The sequence below is a fragment of the Perissodus microlepis genome, chromosome 20 (assembly GCF_051167445.1).
Source record: "Perissodus microlepis isolate ML-2025 ecotype Zambia chromosome 20, ASM5116744v1, whole genome shotgun sequence".
Lineage (NCBI taxonomy): Eukaryota > Metazoa > Chordata > Actinopteri > Cichliformes > Cichlidae > Perissodus > Perissodus microlepis.
In genome coordinates this window covers 15832052-15853121 of record NC_140480.1, presented here as the reverse complement: position 1 = coordinate 15853121, position 21070 = coordinate 15832052, and the positions used below count along the sequence as shown (strand labels likewise).

At 40.6% G+C, this 21070-nt stretch overlaps 1 protein-coding gene across 1 annotated transcript; it reads right to left on the bottom strand.

The window, feature by feature from the left end:
• Positions 1 to 1018: 1018 nt before the first annotated feature.
• Positions 1019 to 19869, bottom strand: pard6b (par-6 partitioning defective 6 homolog beta (C. elegans)). The gene is made up of 3 exons (XM_084917465.1): positions 19471 to 19869; positions 17964 to 18186; positions 1019 to 2568 (listed from the first exon to the last, which is right to left on the bottom strand). Exons 1-3 carry the CDS (start codon positions 19531 to 19533, stop codon positions 1649 to 1651), a joined length of 1206 nt encoding a protein of 401 aa, XP_084773591.1. The 5' UTR covers positions 19534 to 19869; the 3' UTR covers positions 1019 to 1648.
• Between the last annotated feature and the right edge of the window lie 1201 nt (positions 19870 to 21070).

Genomic DNA, 21070 nt, shown 5'->3' with positions numbered 1-21070 from the left:
TTCACTTCTGACTATGTGAGCCATTCATTTTAACCCACTCCTTCATGTCAGCCTCTGTCAGTGCGCCCCAGGGCAGCTGTGGCTACAATGTAGCTGGCCATCACCAGTGTGTGAATGTGTGTGTGAATGGGTGGATGACTGGTTGTGTAAAGCGCTTTGGGGTCCTTAGGGACTAGTAAAGCGCTATACAAAATACAGGCCATTTACCATTTACTATGTTACAGTCAACATATTCTGGTCCCATTTAGGCCAAAAGTCGATATTTAGTAGCCACTGTAAATACAGTTGTTAAGTTACATTATCTGAAGTGATTAACTGAATTCAATAATAATACAATGAAAAGCAAGACATGTTGCAATGAGACGGCACTGAGATTAGATGTACTGAGTTATGGTCCAAAAAGAAGGAAGAGGGGAACACTATTGCAAACTAAATTAAAAATCCCATTCACATTGTTTCTTCTGTACACATGCAGCAGGGGAAATAGCCCTTGTCGTGATAAGGAAAAGTTCAATATGAATGAAATACAACAGGGAAATTAACTAGAGGATTTCCTAGTCCAACAACTTCCAACTGGTCAAGTAAAAAACAGCACTGTCACTTGTGGGATCCAAGTCTTAATAATAGTATTAATAATAATATTATTATTATTATTATTATTATTATTATTATTATTATTATTATTATTATTATTATTATAATAAAGACAGGATAGGAAAAGCCCAAGGACAAGATGTGCAAATATTTATCAAAATTGTCAATCTTTCATTATCAGTCATTGTCACATCAAGTATAGACAGCAGTCTTTAATGCCATCTGAGCCAGCACAAAGAAAAAAATACTTCTTCTATGTGGGATTCTCCTCCCAAAATATATATATATATATATATATATATATATATATATATATATATATATATATATATATATATATATATATATATATATATATATATATATATATATATATATATATATATATATATATATATATATTTTTTTTTTTTTTTTTTTTTTTTTTTTTTCTTCCCCAGAGCTCAGCATCTAGTTGTTTGCTGTGCCTTGTGAGGGAAAATTCTGCACTCATGCTGTGGTTACCTGGGAGAAGGCAGGCGATCATAGCATGCTGCAGAGTGACAAGACAAAAAGAAAAATCAGTGTTTTTGCTTTACGGGTGATATTAGCTTGTTAGCGCGATTTAAAAAGAGGAAATATGTGAGGATGGGCTTCCTGTCTCTGCCCGCTAAAGGAAGTTCGGCGGAATAACAGTTATGGGATTAAAAACAGGTGCGTTTAGAATAAACAGAAACAGTGGACACTTTCAGGGGGGTTTTCTGTTGTTGTTTTTGTGGCTGCAGAACCAGGAATGGGGGCTGTCACTGCTATGGCACAAATATGTGGTCATTGGCATTCAGAAGAGCAAAGTATGGGGGTGTAGTGTTTGATGTGAAAGGACAAATTTAGTAGGTCGAGATGTAATATGCAGACGTTTGTTTGTGCTTCTCAGGTTTAGTCACTGTGAGATGGAACTGTACGTTCCTGGGTTTTATTTGATTTCTCCATAAACCCTCCATGTGTGTTAAAGTACAAGAGTGTTTATTTCTCTGGTCTCCAGTGTGTAGTGTGTAAAATGTCCAGAATGTCCAGTCTACAGCGTTATAACAGTACCATCCTCCTCCAAACTCCCCCTCTCCATGGCTCTGTCTGGGGACGGCGTCGTAGCCTTGATGTTGCTTAGGGAACTACTGCTGCCGCTGGTGGGCAGGGTTCCATTGGTGTTAATGGAGAAGGTGGAAGTGGTGGCGGTGCGGAGGTTGAGGTGTGGTTCATAACGAGGCAGTGAGCTCATGCTGTGATTGGAGGCCACATGTCTGATTGGCTCAGCCTCGCCTCCTGCCTCGATTACCAAGTCCTCTTCATCTTCATCGCTCTCCAACTCCCCGACGGGGAAGTTCTGGATGATGTGTGGTGGTATGGAGGCTGCAGCACTGTGTGACGAGTAGCCGTAGTAGCTGGCGCCGCTGTCTGATGAGCGTCCTGAACTACCAGATGCTGCACCCCCTCCTCCGCCTACTCCACTACGAACAATATTGTTCCGCTGGTTGGCAGGCTTTACGGTGATGATGAGGTTGTGGCTGTTGGCGATCATCATGTCTGTCACCTGATCCAGCGACTTCCCAGCAACCTCGATACCATTCACTTCCAGCACTTCGTCATTAACCGCCAATAGGCCGGTGCTCTCCGCAAGCCCGCCTGGCACCAAGCGAGAGATGAATATTCCTGGGACTTTCTCCAAGCCCTGTGGGGTGACCCGTACACTGGAACCATCGCGGATGTAGAAACCCAGTGGTTTTTCCTGGCCGTGCTTGTACAGACGAACACGTCGGTGCGTCTCCGGGAGGATGTCGACGTCGATGATGGACGATACAGGCCGGAAGTCTTTAGGGAGGCTGATGATCACTGGAGGTTTTTTCTTGTTGTGGTCAGGCCGCAGAAGAACCGCAGAAAGCACAGTGTTCTTCTTCCTGGTCAGGGAATCGGTACCAAATGTTCCATGATCAGCTTCCTCTGTTAAATAGAAGACAGGAAGTAGAGAAATAGAAGAGGAACAGAGAAACAAAGAGGATGTTAATAAAAGCTGGTTAATTTTTTCAGTAATACCACACTAGGCTCATTACACATCAAATTGTTATTCAAGCTGACACAGTGTTGCATCATGCAGTTTAGAAGAATGAATAATGATTTGCTCTCAGCCTGAGGCATACCTGCAGGGCGTCTGTGCTAAACATACACAAGACACTGATCCCTATAGCTCCCCTCAGGTTGTACTGATGCAAAATGGCACACCAGCTACCTCAAGTCAACTCCCATCAGCTCTCTCTGACACACAGCCACCCAGAAATGAGCTTACTTATGCTGCATACAATCTCATAAACTGAGTAGATAAAATATATAATACACAAGATTTTAATCGGCATATTCTTGGTATCAGATCGTCAACATGCATCTGTTTTCTCAGCCTTGGATATGCATCTTCATTGAAAATAAATAAATAAATAGAGTGCCCTTATTAAAATGAGCAAAGAATAGTACAGGCATACAACAAAGCATTACATTCAGTTATGCTGTTATCACCACTGGAGGGAAGAAATTTAATTTTCATAGTAATGTAATAATTATTGTATTAATTTGCAAAGAGAATATGCAATTCTAAATTAGAATTATAATATTAATGGATGCATTAATTTCATTATGCACACACCCCTGCTATGATAAAGATGCTTTAGGAGTCATAGCAGCCATGACCCTGTCAGTGCACTGCAGTAGGCTAGGCCCTAAATGATCCACAGTGAGTTTAGAACAAAGGCTGGGGACTTAAAGTTGTAGTACACATTTGTATGGGGTGCTACACTATGGATTACTTGCTGTGGTGACTTCCTGGACTCCATCCAATCCATACAAAAGTTAAAAAAATAAATTTTAAAAAATATTACATCTTAATTAGCGAACTTTAAAAGTGCTAGTAGGCAAATTTTTGTTAGGTTGCATATTTAACTATTAAGCTAAGCAAGGCTGAGCTAAGACGAGCTAAGCATCTCCTGGCTTAAATGATATCAATGTTATCATGTTACTTACAAAAAAGCAAATGCTGACCGTCTAACTTTTTACATCACACAAAGGTCACATTTGAAACAAAAACACTGTTGTGTTTTGGCTGTCACCATCATACAACGCAGTACAATTCCACCACGGCAAGCAAGACAGGCACTGCTTGCCTCATGAAATCTAAAAACAGAGCTCAATTAAAACCAAAGTGAAAGCAATCACTGTCCTTGCATTGCAAACAGCATTACATCCCATAAGCTTCCCTTTCTGCCTGTTTGTGCCATCCATTAAACTACTGCCATTCTGTAACTGCAGGCAGCTACTATCTTTGGAAGAAGGCTTAACTTTGCTTTGAGGCCAGCAGCTTTTTCTGGTTGTCTGCAAATGCTTGTGATCTTTGAAAGGACACTGATGGGAGACTAGCATGTTAGACAAGCCCCAGATTAAATATTTTTTTCTTTTGATACAATTTGGTAAGTTATCACTTTTAAATTTCACAACCAGGAATGAGTAGGGCAGGGATGCTAAATACAAGACTCAGGGGCCAGAATCACCAAAGTAATTAAAAAGTAAATAATATATTATATAACAGAAAACAATTAAGAAATAGAAATTTCAGGGTTGTTTTTTTGTTGCTTTGTTTTTGTTTTTTTACAATGGGTAGTTAAATGCATGGTTAAACTTTGTGACAGACTAAAAGGAGAATTTCTTTGGTCTGGCCCACTTAAGATCAAAGTGGGTTGTATGTGACCCTCTATGTAAAATGAGTTTGGCATCTGTGGAGTAGGGTTTTTTTTAACAATACTATAATTTCAAACTTGATAACCAGTAAAATACTCAGTACCATTTTGAATGCCGTGGGGAGCAAAAGATGGCAAAAAAATATTTTAGGCTTTATTTTTTAAAATAAAAACAATAACATTAATGGCACTATTTATGCTTGCCTTTTCGTAAAAGTCCCGACATGGGTGGCATTACAACAAGGCCCAAGGCTGGCCAAGGTAACGGAGGGAAAAATATGACCCTTGGCTCTCTAATAGTTAACCAGTATACAAGCAGCTAAACATTAACATCTTTCATACTCTTCTTTCGCCTCTTCTCTAGTCCCTATTTTTGTCTGTTTCTGGTGATATTTTTATCATCTCTATTTTGAATGAGTCTTTAACTTGCCCACCTTTTCCAAATTAATAATTTTTTCCTGTTTTGACAGCACTTTGTAAACTCTGCTTTTAGATAAAAGAGCGCTATTAATAAAAGAAAAGAAAAAAAAGGGAAAAAAACTGTCAGTCTTACACTGAATACCTCTCCCCTCACAGTTTGTTTCTCCCTCTGAGCATGTATTTGAGTAATCTGGGAAAAAATCCACTCGGGTGTCTGATAAGGATTCAGCTTCTCAGGTTCTGACAGGTACACACCCCACCACTCCCCTCTCCATCCCGAAAGCCAAAACAAAGGATCGACTGTCCCGAGAAAGAGTGGCAGTCTTATGTTTCAGTTCCCATGAGGCAAGAATTAGTGTATACACTTTTACTATATCTTTGCCAGGCTTGATCTTATGGCTCATTTCCACATGAAGAAGAAATACAGCTTTCTTCTAAGAACTAGGTAAATGCTAAAACAGATTTCATCATGCGTGCTAGGTTCTTGTTCCAAAGAGCAATATGCAAATAGTGCACAGATGGATGTTTTGAAACACTTGCACATGCGCATACATGCACTTCCCTGCACAGCCGACACAGAGGTTGTTCTTGCAGTGCAGTCATGCGCAGCTCCACATCTCATTTCACTCTTTCTAGACGTCTTTTCATCTAAACCATCTCTCCATCTGCACCATATGAAAGGACCAGACCTGACAATAGAGTTATATTTGAGTAAAAAGAATATGGCGGTCCCTTGGGGCCACTCACAGGCCCTCAGAACAACTAAGAAACGCTATTTTGGTATCAAATGGTGAACACTCATACCGCTTTATGAGATCACCAGTATGCAACATATGCAAGAATCTGCAAAAACACAAGCAGGCACCACAGGCAAGACTACACAGCATTTCAAGTTTACGGAAATGATCTTCTATTATTCTTTTTATTTTTAGAGTAAAACTCCCAGATTAGTCTAATTTAATACTGAAAAGAACAAACTTCCTGATGCCACATGGATGGTATCAAAACAAATTTTAATAGAGCATTGCTAAACCAATAATATATAAGGTAATGTGGGGTAAAAGGAGGTCCTATTTTGTTTTTATCCAAACCTACATGGCCCTGTGTGAAAGAAGTAATTCCCCCCCTTTTATTAAATGATGAATTACCTGTCATTAACTATATTTTTGGAAAGCTTATCCACCAATTTCACTAGCCAGATCCAGGCTAGACAAGAAATCACTTAAACAGAACCTGTCGACTTAAATGAAAATGAAATCATCATTTAAAAAACATATTTTGTATTATTTAGGTTCTCTATCTAATATAAAAAAAATTTAAGTTTCATGAAAGTTTCATGATCAGAACCTTGTGACAAATATGGAAAAAAAAAAATAATCAGGATTTGGTAAAACATGTTTTAGACTGTTCAATCGAGCAATTAGGTGGATGTTTATAATAAACATGGCCAAGTTTTAAAATTATCAGGTCACCGGAGGTGGCAAAAGTACAGAGATTCTGTACTTAAGAAGTACAGATATTAGTATTAAAAAATACTATTAAATAGTATTAAAAAAATACTGTGTGTGATTTCCTGTGTTACTGTTTAGGCTCAGATGGGTTTGATGTTTTAAGGCTCGCACTGACATGAAATAATAACTCCCCTCATATAAGAAATATAAGAATAGTTTTGAACTGTGAGCTCAAGAAAAAAAAGCTGGTAATGAGCATTCTGCGGAAGTAAGCTCATAGATACCGATATAACGTCAACATAATAATCATTTTTTACAAAATGTCCACACTTTTTTAAAAAATAAATTATGTTATGTATATACATATATTATGTGGGTTATATGGTGTATATTAAAACTCAAAATCTAACGCGTTATCATATTTATGTCTGTTGAAATAATTTAAATAATAATAATTAGCTTGAGCGACAATTACAACTGGCTAGCCCAGAACAACTCACCACAGAGCTTGGGGAATAGTGTATGGTTAAATATTTAGTCCAGTAATGACTTTATTGCCAGACAACCTGGACCCGAGCATACCTAAAGAAGGACAACATCTAGAACAGCTGCTTCAAAGGGTTTGGGTCTATTTTGGGTCGGTCGCCCATATCCCAAAGTTCTCCATTCCTTCCTTTGTTTAAGAAATTCAGAAGGGTAGTTCTGTGTTTGCTGTTGAGTGTGTTTGCATATGTTGAGCATACATCACTTTTATTCCCTCAGTCCTCGGTAAACACATTTTGAGCTTGACAGTGGTCCAGTGCGTAGAGGTATGTGACTGATTTGGCTAATGATTAAACCATTGGAGGTGAACTATAAGGGCAGGAAACAGAAATATTTTATATACATTGGCAATAAATCAGTGCAGCCAGGAATGAGAAACACATGCTAGTATATTCATTGCCAAGTTGATCAAGTTTTCAGTTTTCACATACCATGGGTATGCATTTTTAAAATGATGAGAAAAGATGATTTGGCAGTCAAAACTTTGAATATTTGGGTTCTTGGTTTGAGCCTTAGATTTCAAATTTCATCTATTCACACGTATTCATACAACACTAAGCACCTTTAACTTAACGTTCAAACGCTCTGACGGATGCATCAGGGACAACTCAGGGTTCAGTACTTTGCCCAAAGACATTTTAGCATGGATGTTGGAGGAGCCACGGATAAGTAGACCTGCCCACCTCTTGAGCCACCCTCTATTGCAACTCCTCATATTATGTTAATATGGCTTAAAAAAGTAAACACAAAAAATGTTAGTGAAATTTGTTTTGGGATTTTGTGGTATGTTTGAAAGAAGGGGGGGGGGGAACATTGGCTGACATATTGGATTTTGGTGATTTTTAAATCGTCAGATATCATTATGGAGCTTAAAAATCTTTGATATCAGTCATGCTCTAGGAATATTAGCTTTTTACTGAATGATCTTTCAACTACGAGGATATTCTAGGCACTACACTCTTTTTTGCATCAAGTTGAGGTCCTTGCATCATAGTGCAACACAAAGCCATACAGACCCACATCAACATACGCAGCTATGTGCTGTCATCTGTGGCCGTGTGACAAATACATGGAACAACCAGTAATGTGAGCTACTCTGATGTTTGTGATTTGGTGGTCCTGTAGGCAGAGAGGACACAAGCCAGTGAAGTGAACTCTTCATTTTTGTGGTAAACTCCACCTTCTGTTCAAGCCAGCCATTTAAACCAATCAGCATTCCACTTAACATCATGGCCACTGAGCTGCACCATTAGATTTTGGAAGATTTTGTGTGTAAATGGGCTTCTGTAGCCTCTGCACTGGTTGGTTTCCCACAATCTCCTTCTATTCTCAGCCAAAGAACTACACAGACAGACTCCAACACTAACCATACTGGGAAAATGTTTGGAAGATGTCAGTTATAGCTGCTTATGGTTCCATTATGAAAAATATCAGATCAAAGCTTTGTGAAGGCTTGTCGACTTCCAGTTAAGTCATCACTATCAAAATGTTTCTTTTAATGTTCTCCCAAGTCCTTTTTGCTTCTCTCCATAACATAAGGTAACAGTTGGGTTCGTCACACATGATTTAAAAAGAAATAAAAATAAAAAATAAAAAAAATAAATAGACAAGTTCAAGATTTTAAAACAGCTCTTTACTAGCTTCTTTGCTTCCCCTGGCTCAAAACTAGAAATGTATGACAAGTTTCGGTCCAGAATTTCAAACCAGTGCTATCCTAGCTTTATTCCTCGCTCAGTAATCATGCAGTTTAACTGGTATCAGCGCTCATATTTGAGATATGATTCACAAACTCTGAATAGAAAGCATAATCGCTATCCCCACACTTGGCATGGCTCTGAACAGGTTAGGTATTTCAAATATGCAGTGGCTGCTTTGATTTCCCACACTCTGAATGGAGTTAGTGAGGAGCAAAGGAAGCGAAGCAGTGGAGGAGAAAATGACAACCCAGCAGCACATAGCCACAAGTGAGGACACATGCAGTGATGCTCAGTCACCCCTCTCCGTAGCACGTAACTAACGCACACAAGCATGCACAGGGTGAACAACGAATGCATTTCATCCTGACACTGAAAGAACTATGACATCTCTGCCTATGGAGAGGAGGTCACTCATTTCAAATGGCACGCGCAGGTCAAATGCATCATTGCCTTCAGCACTCTACTACTACTACTTTTAAATGCCCTGGATCTATCATGCTCCACCTTTGTACTCTCAAATTGACCGTATTACTCGCACAGAAGAAGTGATATGTGTGGGCAATCACAACATGCCATAGCCGCTCACACCAGAATTTCCAGCTTTATTATTATTGTTATTATAGACTAACAGATGAAAAACAATAGGCTATATTACACAATTATGCATCGGTGCATCTGTTGAGCTGCACCTTTTTCTATGGACATTAATGTACTTCTGTCTTTAGTAAAGCATTACTGCATTTATTCTAATGATGCTGACCTGTTCAGTAGTGACTATACTTATGATTATCCAGCATTATTGGAGGACAAGAGGCTTTCCCTGCTACAACAGTGACATTAAATCCATTACTTCCTTGTATTAGTTGTCCCAGGTGCAGCGTCAGGGAAACCTGATACCATGTTCTGGTGGAAGAACAAGATCAGGAAGGAGCTACGAAAGCTGCCATCATTAGTCCAGTTACTGTAGCCAACACTTTTGGCTCTATGTTTATATTCTTTTAAAAGGATAGTTGTACACTCATCAGTGGTTCAGATGAGAGTAAAACTGTTTAACAAGTGCTGTCCATCAAGCCAGCCCTCCATATAAAACGTATGGCATGTCTCAAGGATAGGCGTAAGAACAGCGCAAAGAAAAAGACGAGCAGATGAAGGTTGTGGTGTTCTGGAAACAGTCAGGTTTGTTGATGACAAGCCTGGATGTTCACCACACAGCTGGTGCTGCGTTGTTCCCGACACAGAACGATACAAGAGAGGGGGAGGAGAGGGGGAGTACGTGATGTGTGTGTCAGTGTGAACTTGGACAGATGAGAAAAAACAGGGATGGTGCCAAAAACAGAAAAAAGAAGCAGGAAGGAGAGACACAAAATGCAGAAAAAGAGAAGAAAAAACACAAAGAGGACAGGAGGTGATAAAAAAAAATACTTTCAAAGGAGTAAATTCCCAGAGGGTTGCTATTCCTGGTGTGGTGAGCATACCTTCCTGGCACAACTCAGATAAAAAGTGCCTTAATTCTGCTGATAGGGAAGGAGAAAGAAATGGAAGGAGGGAGGCTGTGCAGACTTGTAGAGATATGAGGCGAGCTTGAGCAAAGGAAGTCTTCGTGTAGAATTGAGCTGTCAATTTGAGTAATTGCTTATTAGATCCATTATTTAAAAGACTCCGGTCATGAACATTAGCCTGCTCCTAAGCCTTTTCATACGATCTGTCATGAATTCTCCATTACACACATCAGCCCTGCTTTATTACCCTGTCTTGACAGCAGCCATTTATCAAAAAGACCAAAACTGGAGGGGGAATCAGCTGTAATGAAGCAATCTACAGGGTGGGCCATTTATATGGATACACCGTAATAACATGGGAATGGTTGGTGATATTAAAGTCCTGTTTGTGGCACATTAGTATATGTGAGGGGGCAAACTCCTCAAGATGGGTGGTGACCATGGTGGTCATTCAGATTCATTCAATTGTCTATGGATGTGCAGCACCTGAAACTACGGATACTGGATGCCTGTGCTGGCATTTCTCCTGCGGTGTTGCTATCAGTGTGTGAAGAGTGGGAGAAGAGGGTTGCATTGACAATCCAACACAATGGGCAGCACATTGAACACATTTTATAAGTGTGTAAACTTGTAAATAACTAAATAATAAAGTTACGTTGAAACCAAGCACACCATTGTTTGTCTTGTGACATTACCAGTAAGTTTGATGTGTCACATGGCCCTCTTCCTATTGAAAAAACAAAAGTTGTATCCAAGATGGCCGACTTCTAAATGGTCACCATGGTCACCACCCATCTTGAGGAGTTTGCCCCCTCACATATACTAATGTGCCACAAACAGGACTTTAATATCACCAACCATTCCCATGTTATTACGGTGTATCCATATAAATGGCCCACACCCTGTACAACAACTACAGCTTGCTAATAGGTTTAATGCAGAATTAACACACTTTATTTGCCAGCTCACACACTCTCAGTATGCATGTATGCGTGCTTCGGTCTTGTCCCTGCAGCATTCAGCAATTCCATCAATTTATTTTGTGCTGACACAGATGCCTCTCTCTTTCCTGTAATACCTCCTGACCTTGTCCTCCAGATGTTATTCCTGTTACCCTCACTCAACATGTCTCTTAGTCACTGCAGCCCATCTCTCAGCTTGAGTCCTTCTTTGTCTCTGTGGCGGGCCATGGTGCTGCTGCAGGGGCGATGGACACACCTGCATGGCATCTGCAATCGTGCCTCGCCAGCATAAAAGGTCTGGTTATTGTTGTTGTTGGAGTGTGTGGCTGTGAGCTAAAAAGCTACAGCCAGTGTGTAAACAAGCAAAAGCAAGACACTGAAAAGCATGAAACTATGGATATGTCTGCTGTGTGATTGTTACAGTGGTGCCGAAACATAGGAAGGGGGCACGGCAGACCCAGGACTGGGTCAGCCAGGGTAGGCGCTGGCCCGAATGGTGGCTGAACTCGCGGCCACACAACAGGAGCAGGCGGTGGTGTCACGTCGCCGGCGGGAAGAAAAGCAGGACCAGACTGAGCGTCATATCGAGAAGCTGGCAGCTGGGATACGGTCCTGGCCGACACCGCCGCCTCCCCCACCGGCGTTCCTCAACGGTGTGGGGGTGGAGGAGGTCCGGACTGTTCCGGATATATAAACATATAAACAGAATATATTCTTAGAATCAAATTAGATAAGGGCCTCAAATGGGACTTTTTTCTACAGATGACTGTTTTAGATCTCACTGTAGGAAAAATAAGTGAAGAATTCAGCTGATTCACTTTCAGAGTCTGGGGACTGTTTATGCTGGCTCAAATGAAAATAAGGGACCAATCACAAATAATTTTAGTCATGATTTTACTTTCTCTACTATGACAAGCCAAAAATCTATGCTGTGACAAAGTACAAACCATTTCAAGGACAAAACGTGGAGATTTGGAATTTGCTTGTCAGAGACTCACTGGAGAAGCAGATGAGTGTTATCTAGCGACTATTTACTTAAAAGAGAAACTTAAAAATGGAATGATTTCATAACTCATTTAAAAAAGTGAGTCTACCTCCTTTCAAAGCCAATCTGTGGGAAATATTGTTTGTGCTGGAATCATGTTACAAAGGGATCTCATTACAGTCAGCATGTGCAGGGAAAAAATTACATGTAATCTTCCATTATATATATATATGTTATGGTCATTCAAGTGTTATTTTAGGATAGACTCATACCTATCCTATAATATCAACACTTCCATATAACTCTGTTAAAAAGCAAGAAAGAAAGAAAGAAAGAAAAAATACAAACAGTGAAGGTGGTTAGGCAACAGCTTTTGGGAGCTGCATGTCAGAACATAGCCAGGGTAAATATGCTACAATGGTGAGATTTTAAATAATAATAATAATCACAGATAAGCATATTGGTTATCACGCTTCAGATCAATATCTCTGTAGTTTCAAGCCCAGGGGGACACATGGCTTAATTAAAAATCGGGAAAGCACATCTTTCTGCTTGCAAGTGAAACTAAAAGTCTAAAGATCATAAATTATCCAGGAAATTATCTTGACACTGAGTGGAAAACAACATATTTCATAGTACATCCATGGTATTCACATTATAACAAAAATAACTGCTCTCTCTTTGTGTAAATTATTTGAAAACCAGAAACAAACACGCGTGTCCAAAGTTTCTCTGTTTCAACTCATGAGAACAACTACAACATATCATCACGTACTTCTAAAATGTGCCAAGCCGACAAAGTTCAATCACATCTCATAACACAGTGTGCGTATCTCCCTGATCTTTTCTCCGACTAGTACAGTTCAGTTATAACCTCTCCATATCAGTTTACTCTTCGTGGTTTGTAACAGTAAACAGTCCACTTTTCCCAACTGCCCAACCCTCACCCTCCCCGTCATCCAACTCCTTCTCCTAATTGAATGTGCGGTTTCTCCCTTCTTCATATTTCTCATGCAGTCAACACATTTCCTTCCCTCCTTCTACCCATTCATTTATTCATTCATCTTCCTTAACCAACCCTAAGCTGAGAATTCTGACAGCCTCTATATAACAGAGCCTGGCCTCCCACTGTCACCACTGCTCTTCCTCCATCTGCTTGCAGCCTGCATAGAGTCTCATTCAGTCAGGTTTCAAAGGAGAGACCGAGCAGGGATCTGGCTCACCTCTCTCATTTCTGTCCTCCATGTCCCTGCTTACTTTTATTTGATCTCCTTATCCTTTCTCTGCTCTTCCTCTGTCTACCTTGTTGACTGAGCTGAGCTGTGGAGCTGAGGGTCCAGCCTGGCCTGCTGTCCTGTCTAATCTAGCCAGCAGACGTGATCAGAAGCTGGCCACATTCCACCAAACCCCCCTCCGTTCAATCTTCCTCCCTTCTTCCTTTCCATTTCTTTCTCTCTCGCCCACCCTCCCCAGCGTGGGCCTCACTCTACATTCCTCCCTCACTAATACTATTCCCGCTATCCTCTTCCCTCACTCACTTATTCCCTCTCTTGCTACCTCTTGTTGCATTCCGATCGCACTAACACTACTCCCTCTCGTCTCCCCACATCTCTAATTACATGCATTGCCCAAACAAAGCCTTATACATTACTCCCTCTTTAGTACTGTTTACTGTCCCTCTCTCTTTCATCCTCCAATCTCTTATTAAGCTCAAGCTCTGCTCCTCCTCCACACATTCTTCCTTAAGATCTACAAATTCATCATCCCCTCACTCATCACAAACAGCATCATGGGGAATACATCATGCACTGTAGAAAACCTCACATCCAGATCAAGGGTGGCTAATTTCTGTTATTTTTACAGAAAGAGCTCCTCAGGGAAATGGCATCCTTCACACCTGCCACCATATCTCTCTTCAGCATATCCATTCTATTCAAACCCACAGTAAAAGTGCATCTCTTTAGTTGTGGTCTCCTTACTTAATCTGAAATCCTATGCTTAGTCTATCTCACCCTTCTTCTTCTGTGAATGTCACATTCCCACTCCATGTCTGTCTCAGTGCACTTTCATTATCACTCCCAGTCAGTGCCGAGCAGATTCAGGTTCAAGTTCTTATCATACTCAGAGACTTTGCATGTTTTGCAGGCTAGGTGTACTTTCACACTGAACATATTCCATCTCTGGCTGGGTGACTCATTCACTGGTTACTAATTAAAAGGCAATCCCTGCTGGGAAACACAAATACAGTCGTTTCTGTCCCTCCCTATACCTTTCCCCTTTACGTTAATGGATAAGAGTTAGGAGCTGAAACTGTGAGAGCAGTGAGCAACATCACTGAACAAACACACACCCTGGGATTGCCTGAAAGCTGCTACTGCTACATGGATGACGACCTGGACACTCTGAAAGTTGTGTGCATACAAGCACAAAGGGCGTTCTGGATGACTGATACAGACAAACACGTTGTCAAACTGAGGGAGAACTTCTTCTGTCAGCCATGTTTAAAGACAATTAAACACAAGGCTGAACGTGTGTCTCATTTTCCTGTTTCCCTGAAAAGAAGTATTTAATATTAATGCTAACTCAATATACACAGGCCAACAAAACCACTGAAATAGCACATCATTTTGTTGAGCAAGTTGCAACCCAACTATAAACTGGAGAAGTTCAAGACTGAAACATCCTGGGGCTTCTGAAAATGTAAAACAGAGCTACAATAATGAGGCAGATGTACTGGCTAAAACGGTCTTACTGCAAATACAACTACATCAGTGCACAATTTGTTTTACTACTTTATAAGAGTGGTGGTATTAGGTTAATAATGTAGTACAGGCTAGGCTACACACTGAATTAAAACCACTAAGAGGTGACGTGAAACAGGCTGATTATCTTGTTGATTATCTGGTTGGAGTGTAATGTTTCTGCTGGGAAATCTGGCATTCATAAAACTGTTAATTTGGCACATACAACCCATCTAATTATTGTGCATACCAGGCACACCTGTTTATGGCAGCAACACTCCTTGATGGCAGCTGTCTCCTCCAGCAGAACAGTGCACCATCCTACATTGCTGCACATGCTACAAAAAGCCTAAATGAAACCAAAAGCTGCACTTTGTCAGCAACCAAGACAGAAATTGCTTACATGAGAACAACTAATAGCATTAATAACTAACTCACTCACTTTAACCCAACTTTACCCATTATCATTTATACATAGTCTCTGAGAGAGAGACACACCTCTAAGTAGTTACAACTGCATGAGATATATTAATAACAAGTGAAGTTGTCAAAAACCCTCAACAAAAAGAGTCTTTGCAAATGCTAGCAATCATGCTCCCAGCATGCTTTGCAGCATTAATCCACCTATGAGCAGGCCTCTTTAGGGGTGCCATGACAACCAGTAAACAGTGGACAACTCACTGCCAGCCCAACAGTCATCAACACATTGTTCACAGATGGAGGGGTGGGGGTGGAGGGTGTCAGGGAATACCCAGTGCTGCTGGGTTGTATGTGTTGTGCGTTGAAGCGATTTCAAAAATGACCAGTAGTCAAAAACAGAGGCACAAACATTTCAGCCATTTCTCAGCAGTGAACAATAAGACATTAATGGCTGAATAGCACAGAGGCAGAAAAACAACAATGTAGGCATTATTTAACAACCAGACAACAACATACAGTTGCAGCCTAGTATCCATCGAACCATCTGCACGCCGACGAGTGGATGAAACCTAAAGCACCCAGCCTAGGGTATGCACAGCCTAGATTTAGTCTCTGAGACAAATAAAATTCAGTGCCAAAAATAACCCTCATTATACGCATGAGCTCTACAGTGCACAGACTAGACACACTTTTAAAATAAACACACAAATCATCCAAATCACTGAATGTGGAGATTGTGGGCAGTTTTTTGCTTTTTTAGCTCCAAGTTTTCTTTCCCAGTCCAAGTTCAGCAGGATTTCACTGCACTATTCCACACCAGCCTAGTTGGAACATAATTTGGCCCCCACTGCTACTTTGTCTGAAGCCTTGCTCTTATGCAATAATGACCAATCACATCACATCTGACTGAGACATTTACATAATTACTCAGTTGCAGTCTTAAAGGACAGAGAAGTCTAATAGCATTCGAACTGAACTGATGACTGGACTGCTAAACTTCTGAACTGATGCAGTGAGGTACACTAAACACAAACACAACTAAACACTGTGGTAGGGATCATGACCTCATGATCCTTATGCTATTTATAACTACCTGTTCATATGAAGATTTTTCATTTGGCTGTTGGGTCACATGCAGATATGGTAACAAGATCATTAGTTTAAGTTCAGTAATACTATTTATCCAAAATGGAACACAAGACATCTTATTTCAAAAAGATCGGGGTTCTAAAAGATGTAAGAAGCTTTCCAGATAAACAAGCACTGAGTGTTAAAAAGCTTCCGCATTGGCTCCAACATGGACAAGCCATTAACCTGTTATAGAGCCATCATCAGAGATGAGATCCAGTGCCTGCAGATATATGATTTAATAAATTATCTATAAGCTGTGAATTTGCTGCTTCCACACAATGCACGGCTTTTTATGTTCAGACCAACTGGTGCTTAACGGTAAAGTAAGGGGGTTTCCCTACTGACAAATCAGGAGGGAAACCAGGGTTTCAGGTCAGGGGGTCTGCAGGGGGTTATGGCTGCATTAATGCGTCTGTCTTCTGTTTTTGTTCTGGCTGGGATGCCTGCCGAGGCAGTGTTTTCATGCGTTTTTCATGTGAGCAGCAGTGAGCCCAGTGTGGGGCTAGTGTCTGGAGCATGTAATTGAAACACAGTCCCATGCAGCGATACACACTGACCCCACTAATCTTCTTCTGACAAAGTGGCTTAGCTTCTATAGGGTCATATGGCACAGGCTTAAACACAACAGGCACAGGCAGACCCTGTGGTCCTCCCCACATTCAACAGGTCACATTTAGCAACTTAGTGATTAGGAATACACTCCAAAATCAAAGGAGAGGTTAAACCTTTGTACGCATACTCTGACAGAAACATGTTTATGTGATCACTATGGATACACTGATTGTGAAATTATGGGCCAACAGCAGCATTTTGTTTTCAAATCTATTTACTTTACTTTTGCTCTTGCTTATACCTCATTTACTCCATGATAACAAAAAAAAAACCTGACCCTTTCAGCTTTTTGTAACACAATCACTTAGCTCGTGTGAAATCTTGGAGACAGAACATATTAATGTTGACTACTGACATCAGTAAATGCCATGTTAATGGGCAATATGCCAATATCAGACACCAAGGCTGATATAGTAAGACCTGCAGTAATCATACACATGAAATAAAGGTAAGCCACACTCGAGAGCATGAATTTAGAGCAGCCACAACTTCTTCCCTTATTAGCTAAAAGATAAAAAACTACAAGGGGAACTGCAAAAGCAGAGCAATTATGGCAGAAATATTGGCAATGATTACACCAGAGCCAGCAAAGGAAGTTAGAAACTGCAGCAGCAGTGTTTACAGAAACACTGCTCGAAATACTTGAAACCCGTATTTCCAAAACAGTCAGACACGTAAAAAAAACAATTGCCATGCAGCTACCAAGCTGCAATACAGAACAGTCTACTGGACAAACTCAAAGTGAACTCCATTCGTCTACTCTTGTTGTTTTGCTCAGCTCCTCATTTCAAGTGCATTCTTCCTCTCGACTTTTGTTGTGATTTGGCGCTATATAAATAAAATTGAATTGAATTGAAAAGGCCCCTAACCTTAGTTAACTAGAAATCAATAAGGAAAAAAAAAGAGGCTAGCGGTTTAGTAGTTTGTTTAGCTGAACATGGCAACATACAACAAGTAGCCTAAAAACTGACAATGTAAAGTGACACTTAAGTTTTTATAACTCTGTCACAGCTATAGTCAATAGCCTATCCCATATTTTTAAGCTGTGCTTTTCAATGCTAATGACTGTATTTGCATTTCCAATGCAAAGCAGATGTAACCAAGCGAACAAATGAAAACTTGGGACACTTTGTCCAAACACTTCCTCTGTGCATACCTTTCCTCTGGAGGAACAACCTGAGTAGAGGGTTAGCTGTGGAGATGGCCTTGTGGTAATTGTCGTCATTGTTGATGGGCAGCAGGTCACCGTGCACGTCAGCGTAGCCCACCAACAGCTCCACGTTGGGGATGCGATGCACGTGCTGCAGGAGACCGTAGAATTCATCAAAGCGGCCTGGCTTGGACCGTTCCAGAGAGAACCGACGAAACTCTGCACCAAACTGGGATGGGGCAGAAAGGCGTTCACATGTGATTGCAAATGAACACACAAATACACACACAGGTGTGACGTATGGCCGAAACCAGGGTATGAAACAGTGCCTGATAAGCCTACTTTGTGCTGATGCATAAGCCAAAGCACACCACGTGTGGTAAATTATTCACGTGTTTTGTGTATCTCTAGGTTTGCAGATAAAGCTTTTATCAAGCTACCTCACAGAATATTTATCATGCAGCTATTACAAAGACAGTGTGCTTTCAGCATATGTACAATCCCCACAAACATGTTGCTGGTTTACCCGTTTAAGCCTGTGGACTGACTGGATCAATGGCTCTGGACGCCTAATCTTTAGGCAGCTCTGTAGCTGAGACAGAGCACAATGCCTCATTGGTAGCGTTAGTGAGAGGTACCAGCTGTTGTGGTTACTGTTGCTCAGCGCTGACAAAAGATGATCTCCCAGCTTAATCAGTTATTTTATACATCAGTGCAAAGCAGAGTTAATTTAATAAGTGGTTGGGGACATAAGGAAGACAATCTTAACTCAGAAGAGTCAAAAGAATTTAAATAACCCGGGATAGCTGAGTAAATAATAACAATAGCTATTGCACTACTGTAGGGAGGCAAAATTAGTGCTGTAGCTGAAAATATTTGACAGCTTTTGTCGACGCGTGTAAAAACTTCTAGAACAATATAGTCATTATTCATTACACTTATGTGTGATCAAGCCTCAGCAGGGCGCGGATGGAGCCACGAGCCTGACGCAGGCCGTGTGACACCTGTAACCGCAGGCAAATAACGCGACAGGCAACGACTGTCACCTTTAACCGAGGTAATTTGACATAAACTTTTGGTAATTTGAGTAAACTTTTCACGCAGATTTGATTAAGTTAAAGAGTTGGGTCAAACTTGAAGTCAGTACTCGGTAAACGAGCAGGAGAGTACGGCGGAGAAGGCTGTGACAGGTGACACTGGCTCACTGCGCAGTCAGCTGACAAAAACCCTCCACCTTGCCACAAACTAGCTAGCCTTTAGACGTAAAACGACCAAAAAACTACGCCACGGTTACCAATAAAGTTTTAAGAATTGTAACCAAATTCTCGGGTGGTCACAGTGGAAAAAACCAAAACTGTTAGCTCCTCTTAAAGTTTATATGCCTTGCTTCATAATAACCCGCTATCAAGCCTCTTTAGCAGGCTAAATTAGCAAGAGTGGATTTAATGAGGACGAAGGTTGTCTGGAGTACAAACACTGGAAGGATACCTGACAAATAAGTGTCCGTACCCACCTTGCTCTTCACCTCCACTGCATTCAGAGAACGGCTGCTCGGCACTCGGTGGTTTTTGTTCATGTTTCTCTAGCAGCGGGAACGCCGCCAAAGCACTCACACTCTCTCCCTGCTCCTGCCGCCGCCGCTGCCAACGTCTATCCACAAACCCCGTGTGTCCACCAGTTGTTTTTAATGTTTTAGTTGTGGGGTTTTTTAGTCGCACAGGCTACACCGCGACTTCTCGACGTCCGCCGGTATGAGTGGTCCCTCCACAGAATGCGACAGAGGCTGTCAATCAGCCAGCTTCAGCTCGTAAACTTGTCTCCTCTCATACTTGCCGCTGACACCGTAGCTACAGCCCCACACCGTACCGTCTCTGGCTTACCTCTGCCTGCGACTCTCTCTCCCTGCCCGTGCCCGGAGAGCCGGAGATACGGAACTTCAAAATAAAAGGCATGGTTTCTATAATACTCTGTGGCTTCAAAATAAGAGCACCTTCCACCTCACCAGGAATAGCCCACTCTGTCCTGGCACGGTGTGCCAACCATGCTCCAAATAGCTCGAACAATAATGAACACTAATGCCTCATTTTTTGTTTTTAATGTTATTCATAAATAAAATACCCATTTTAAGTGTTTTTTTGCCATCATGTTAACTGAAGCACTGATGTTGCACTTTCTCACTCTATTAACGTAATGATGACCATATCTCTAAAAACCCTAAATTAAAATCGTTTGCATTAATCATTTAAACAGTTATACTGTACCCGGTAAAAACTAATAGATAGTGTGTAACAGAGATTTTATGATAGTTGAATGAAGTGTTACATGCGTATGTAAAATTTGTATGGGTACAAAAAATAAACTGTAGTTCCTGCACTGGCTACATCTTGTGATTGTTTTAATTTTATAGTGACATCTTATGGCCAAAAGCAATATGTACCTGCTGCAGCTGCTGGCTACCTGCCCGGTAAATGCAGATACTTAACCCTTTCAAACTCGATACCTGGTATGTTTCGGGTCCGTTTTGACCCAGACCAAGAATTCCATCATAATAAATGTCTACAAGGTTTTGTTGTTGTAGACATATCAATTTACAATGTATAAACAGCCCATCTGACGTTATTACATGGCTTAGTGATGCTTTATTATTGTTTCCAAGATAAAGCATAGCTTTTACATTTTACAACATTCATCTTTGGAGAATGACATCTATTATCACGCAATGCTATCTCCCTTTTTTTTTTACATAAGACATAAAAACGTATTAGAAATAATTATTTAATTGAAAGTGAAACTGGCATTCTGGAACTTTTGGAATTTATTGTATAAACAGATAAAGAACTATTTTAGCTGAATACAGCAAAAGGAATCTTAGCAGGATTATTATCAGTGAGTGAAAACGACTAAAATATTCCTTTAAAGTTACTTTACAGAGTAACATTTTCACTATGAATAAAATCCTTCTCTCTTTCAAAAAACAAACAAACAAAAAAGCAACAACTTCAGAAGTCACATGTACTTGATCAAATAACAAGAAAAAGGCCTCCCTCTGCTCCTCTGCTTTCAGCTAAAAGCACTCACTTTAGTTCAGAAAATTAAAAAAAAATGATAAGTTG

Bases quoted from the DNA above. Each gene is read 5' to 3' on its own strand.
- pard6b (XM_084917465.1), bottom strand. From the start codon at position 19,533: ATGAACAAAAACCACCGAGTGCCGAGCAGCCGTTCTCTGAATGCAGTG. The intron at 18,187-19,470 runs GTGGGTACGGAC...GCCCCATCCCAG, and splicing joins CAGTGGAGGTGAAGAGCAAG to TTTGGTGCAGAGTTTCGTCG. The intron at 2,569-17,963 runs GTATGCACAGAG...TCTATTTAACAG, and splicing joins GTTGTTCCTCCAGAGGAAAG to AGGAAGCTGATCATGGAACA.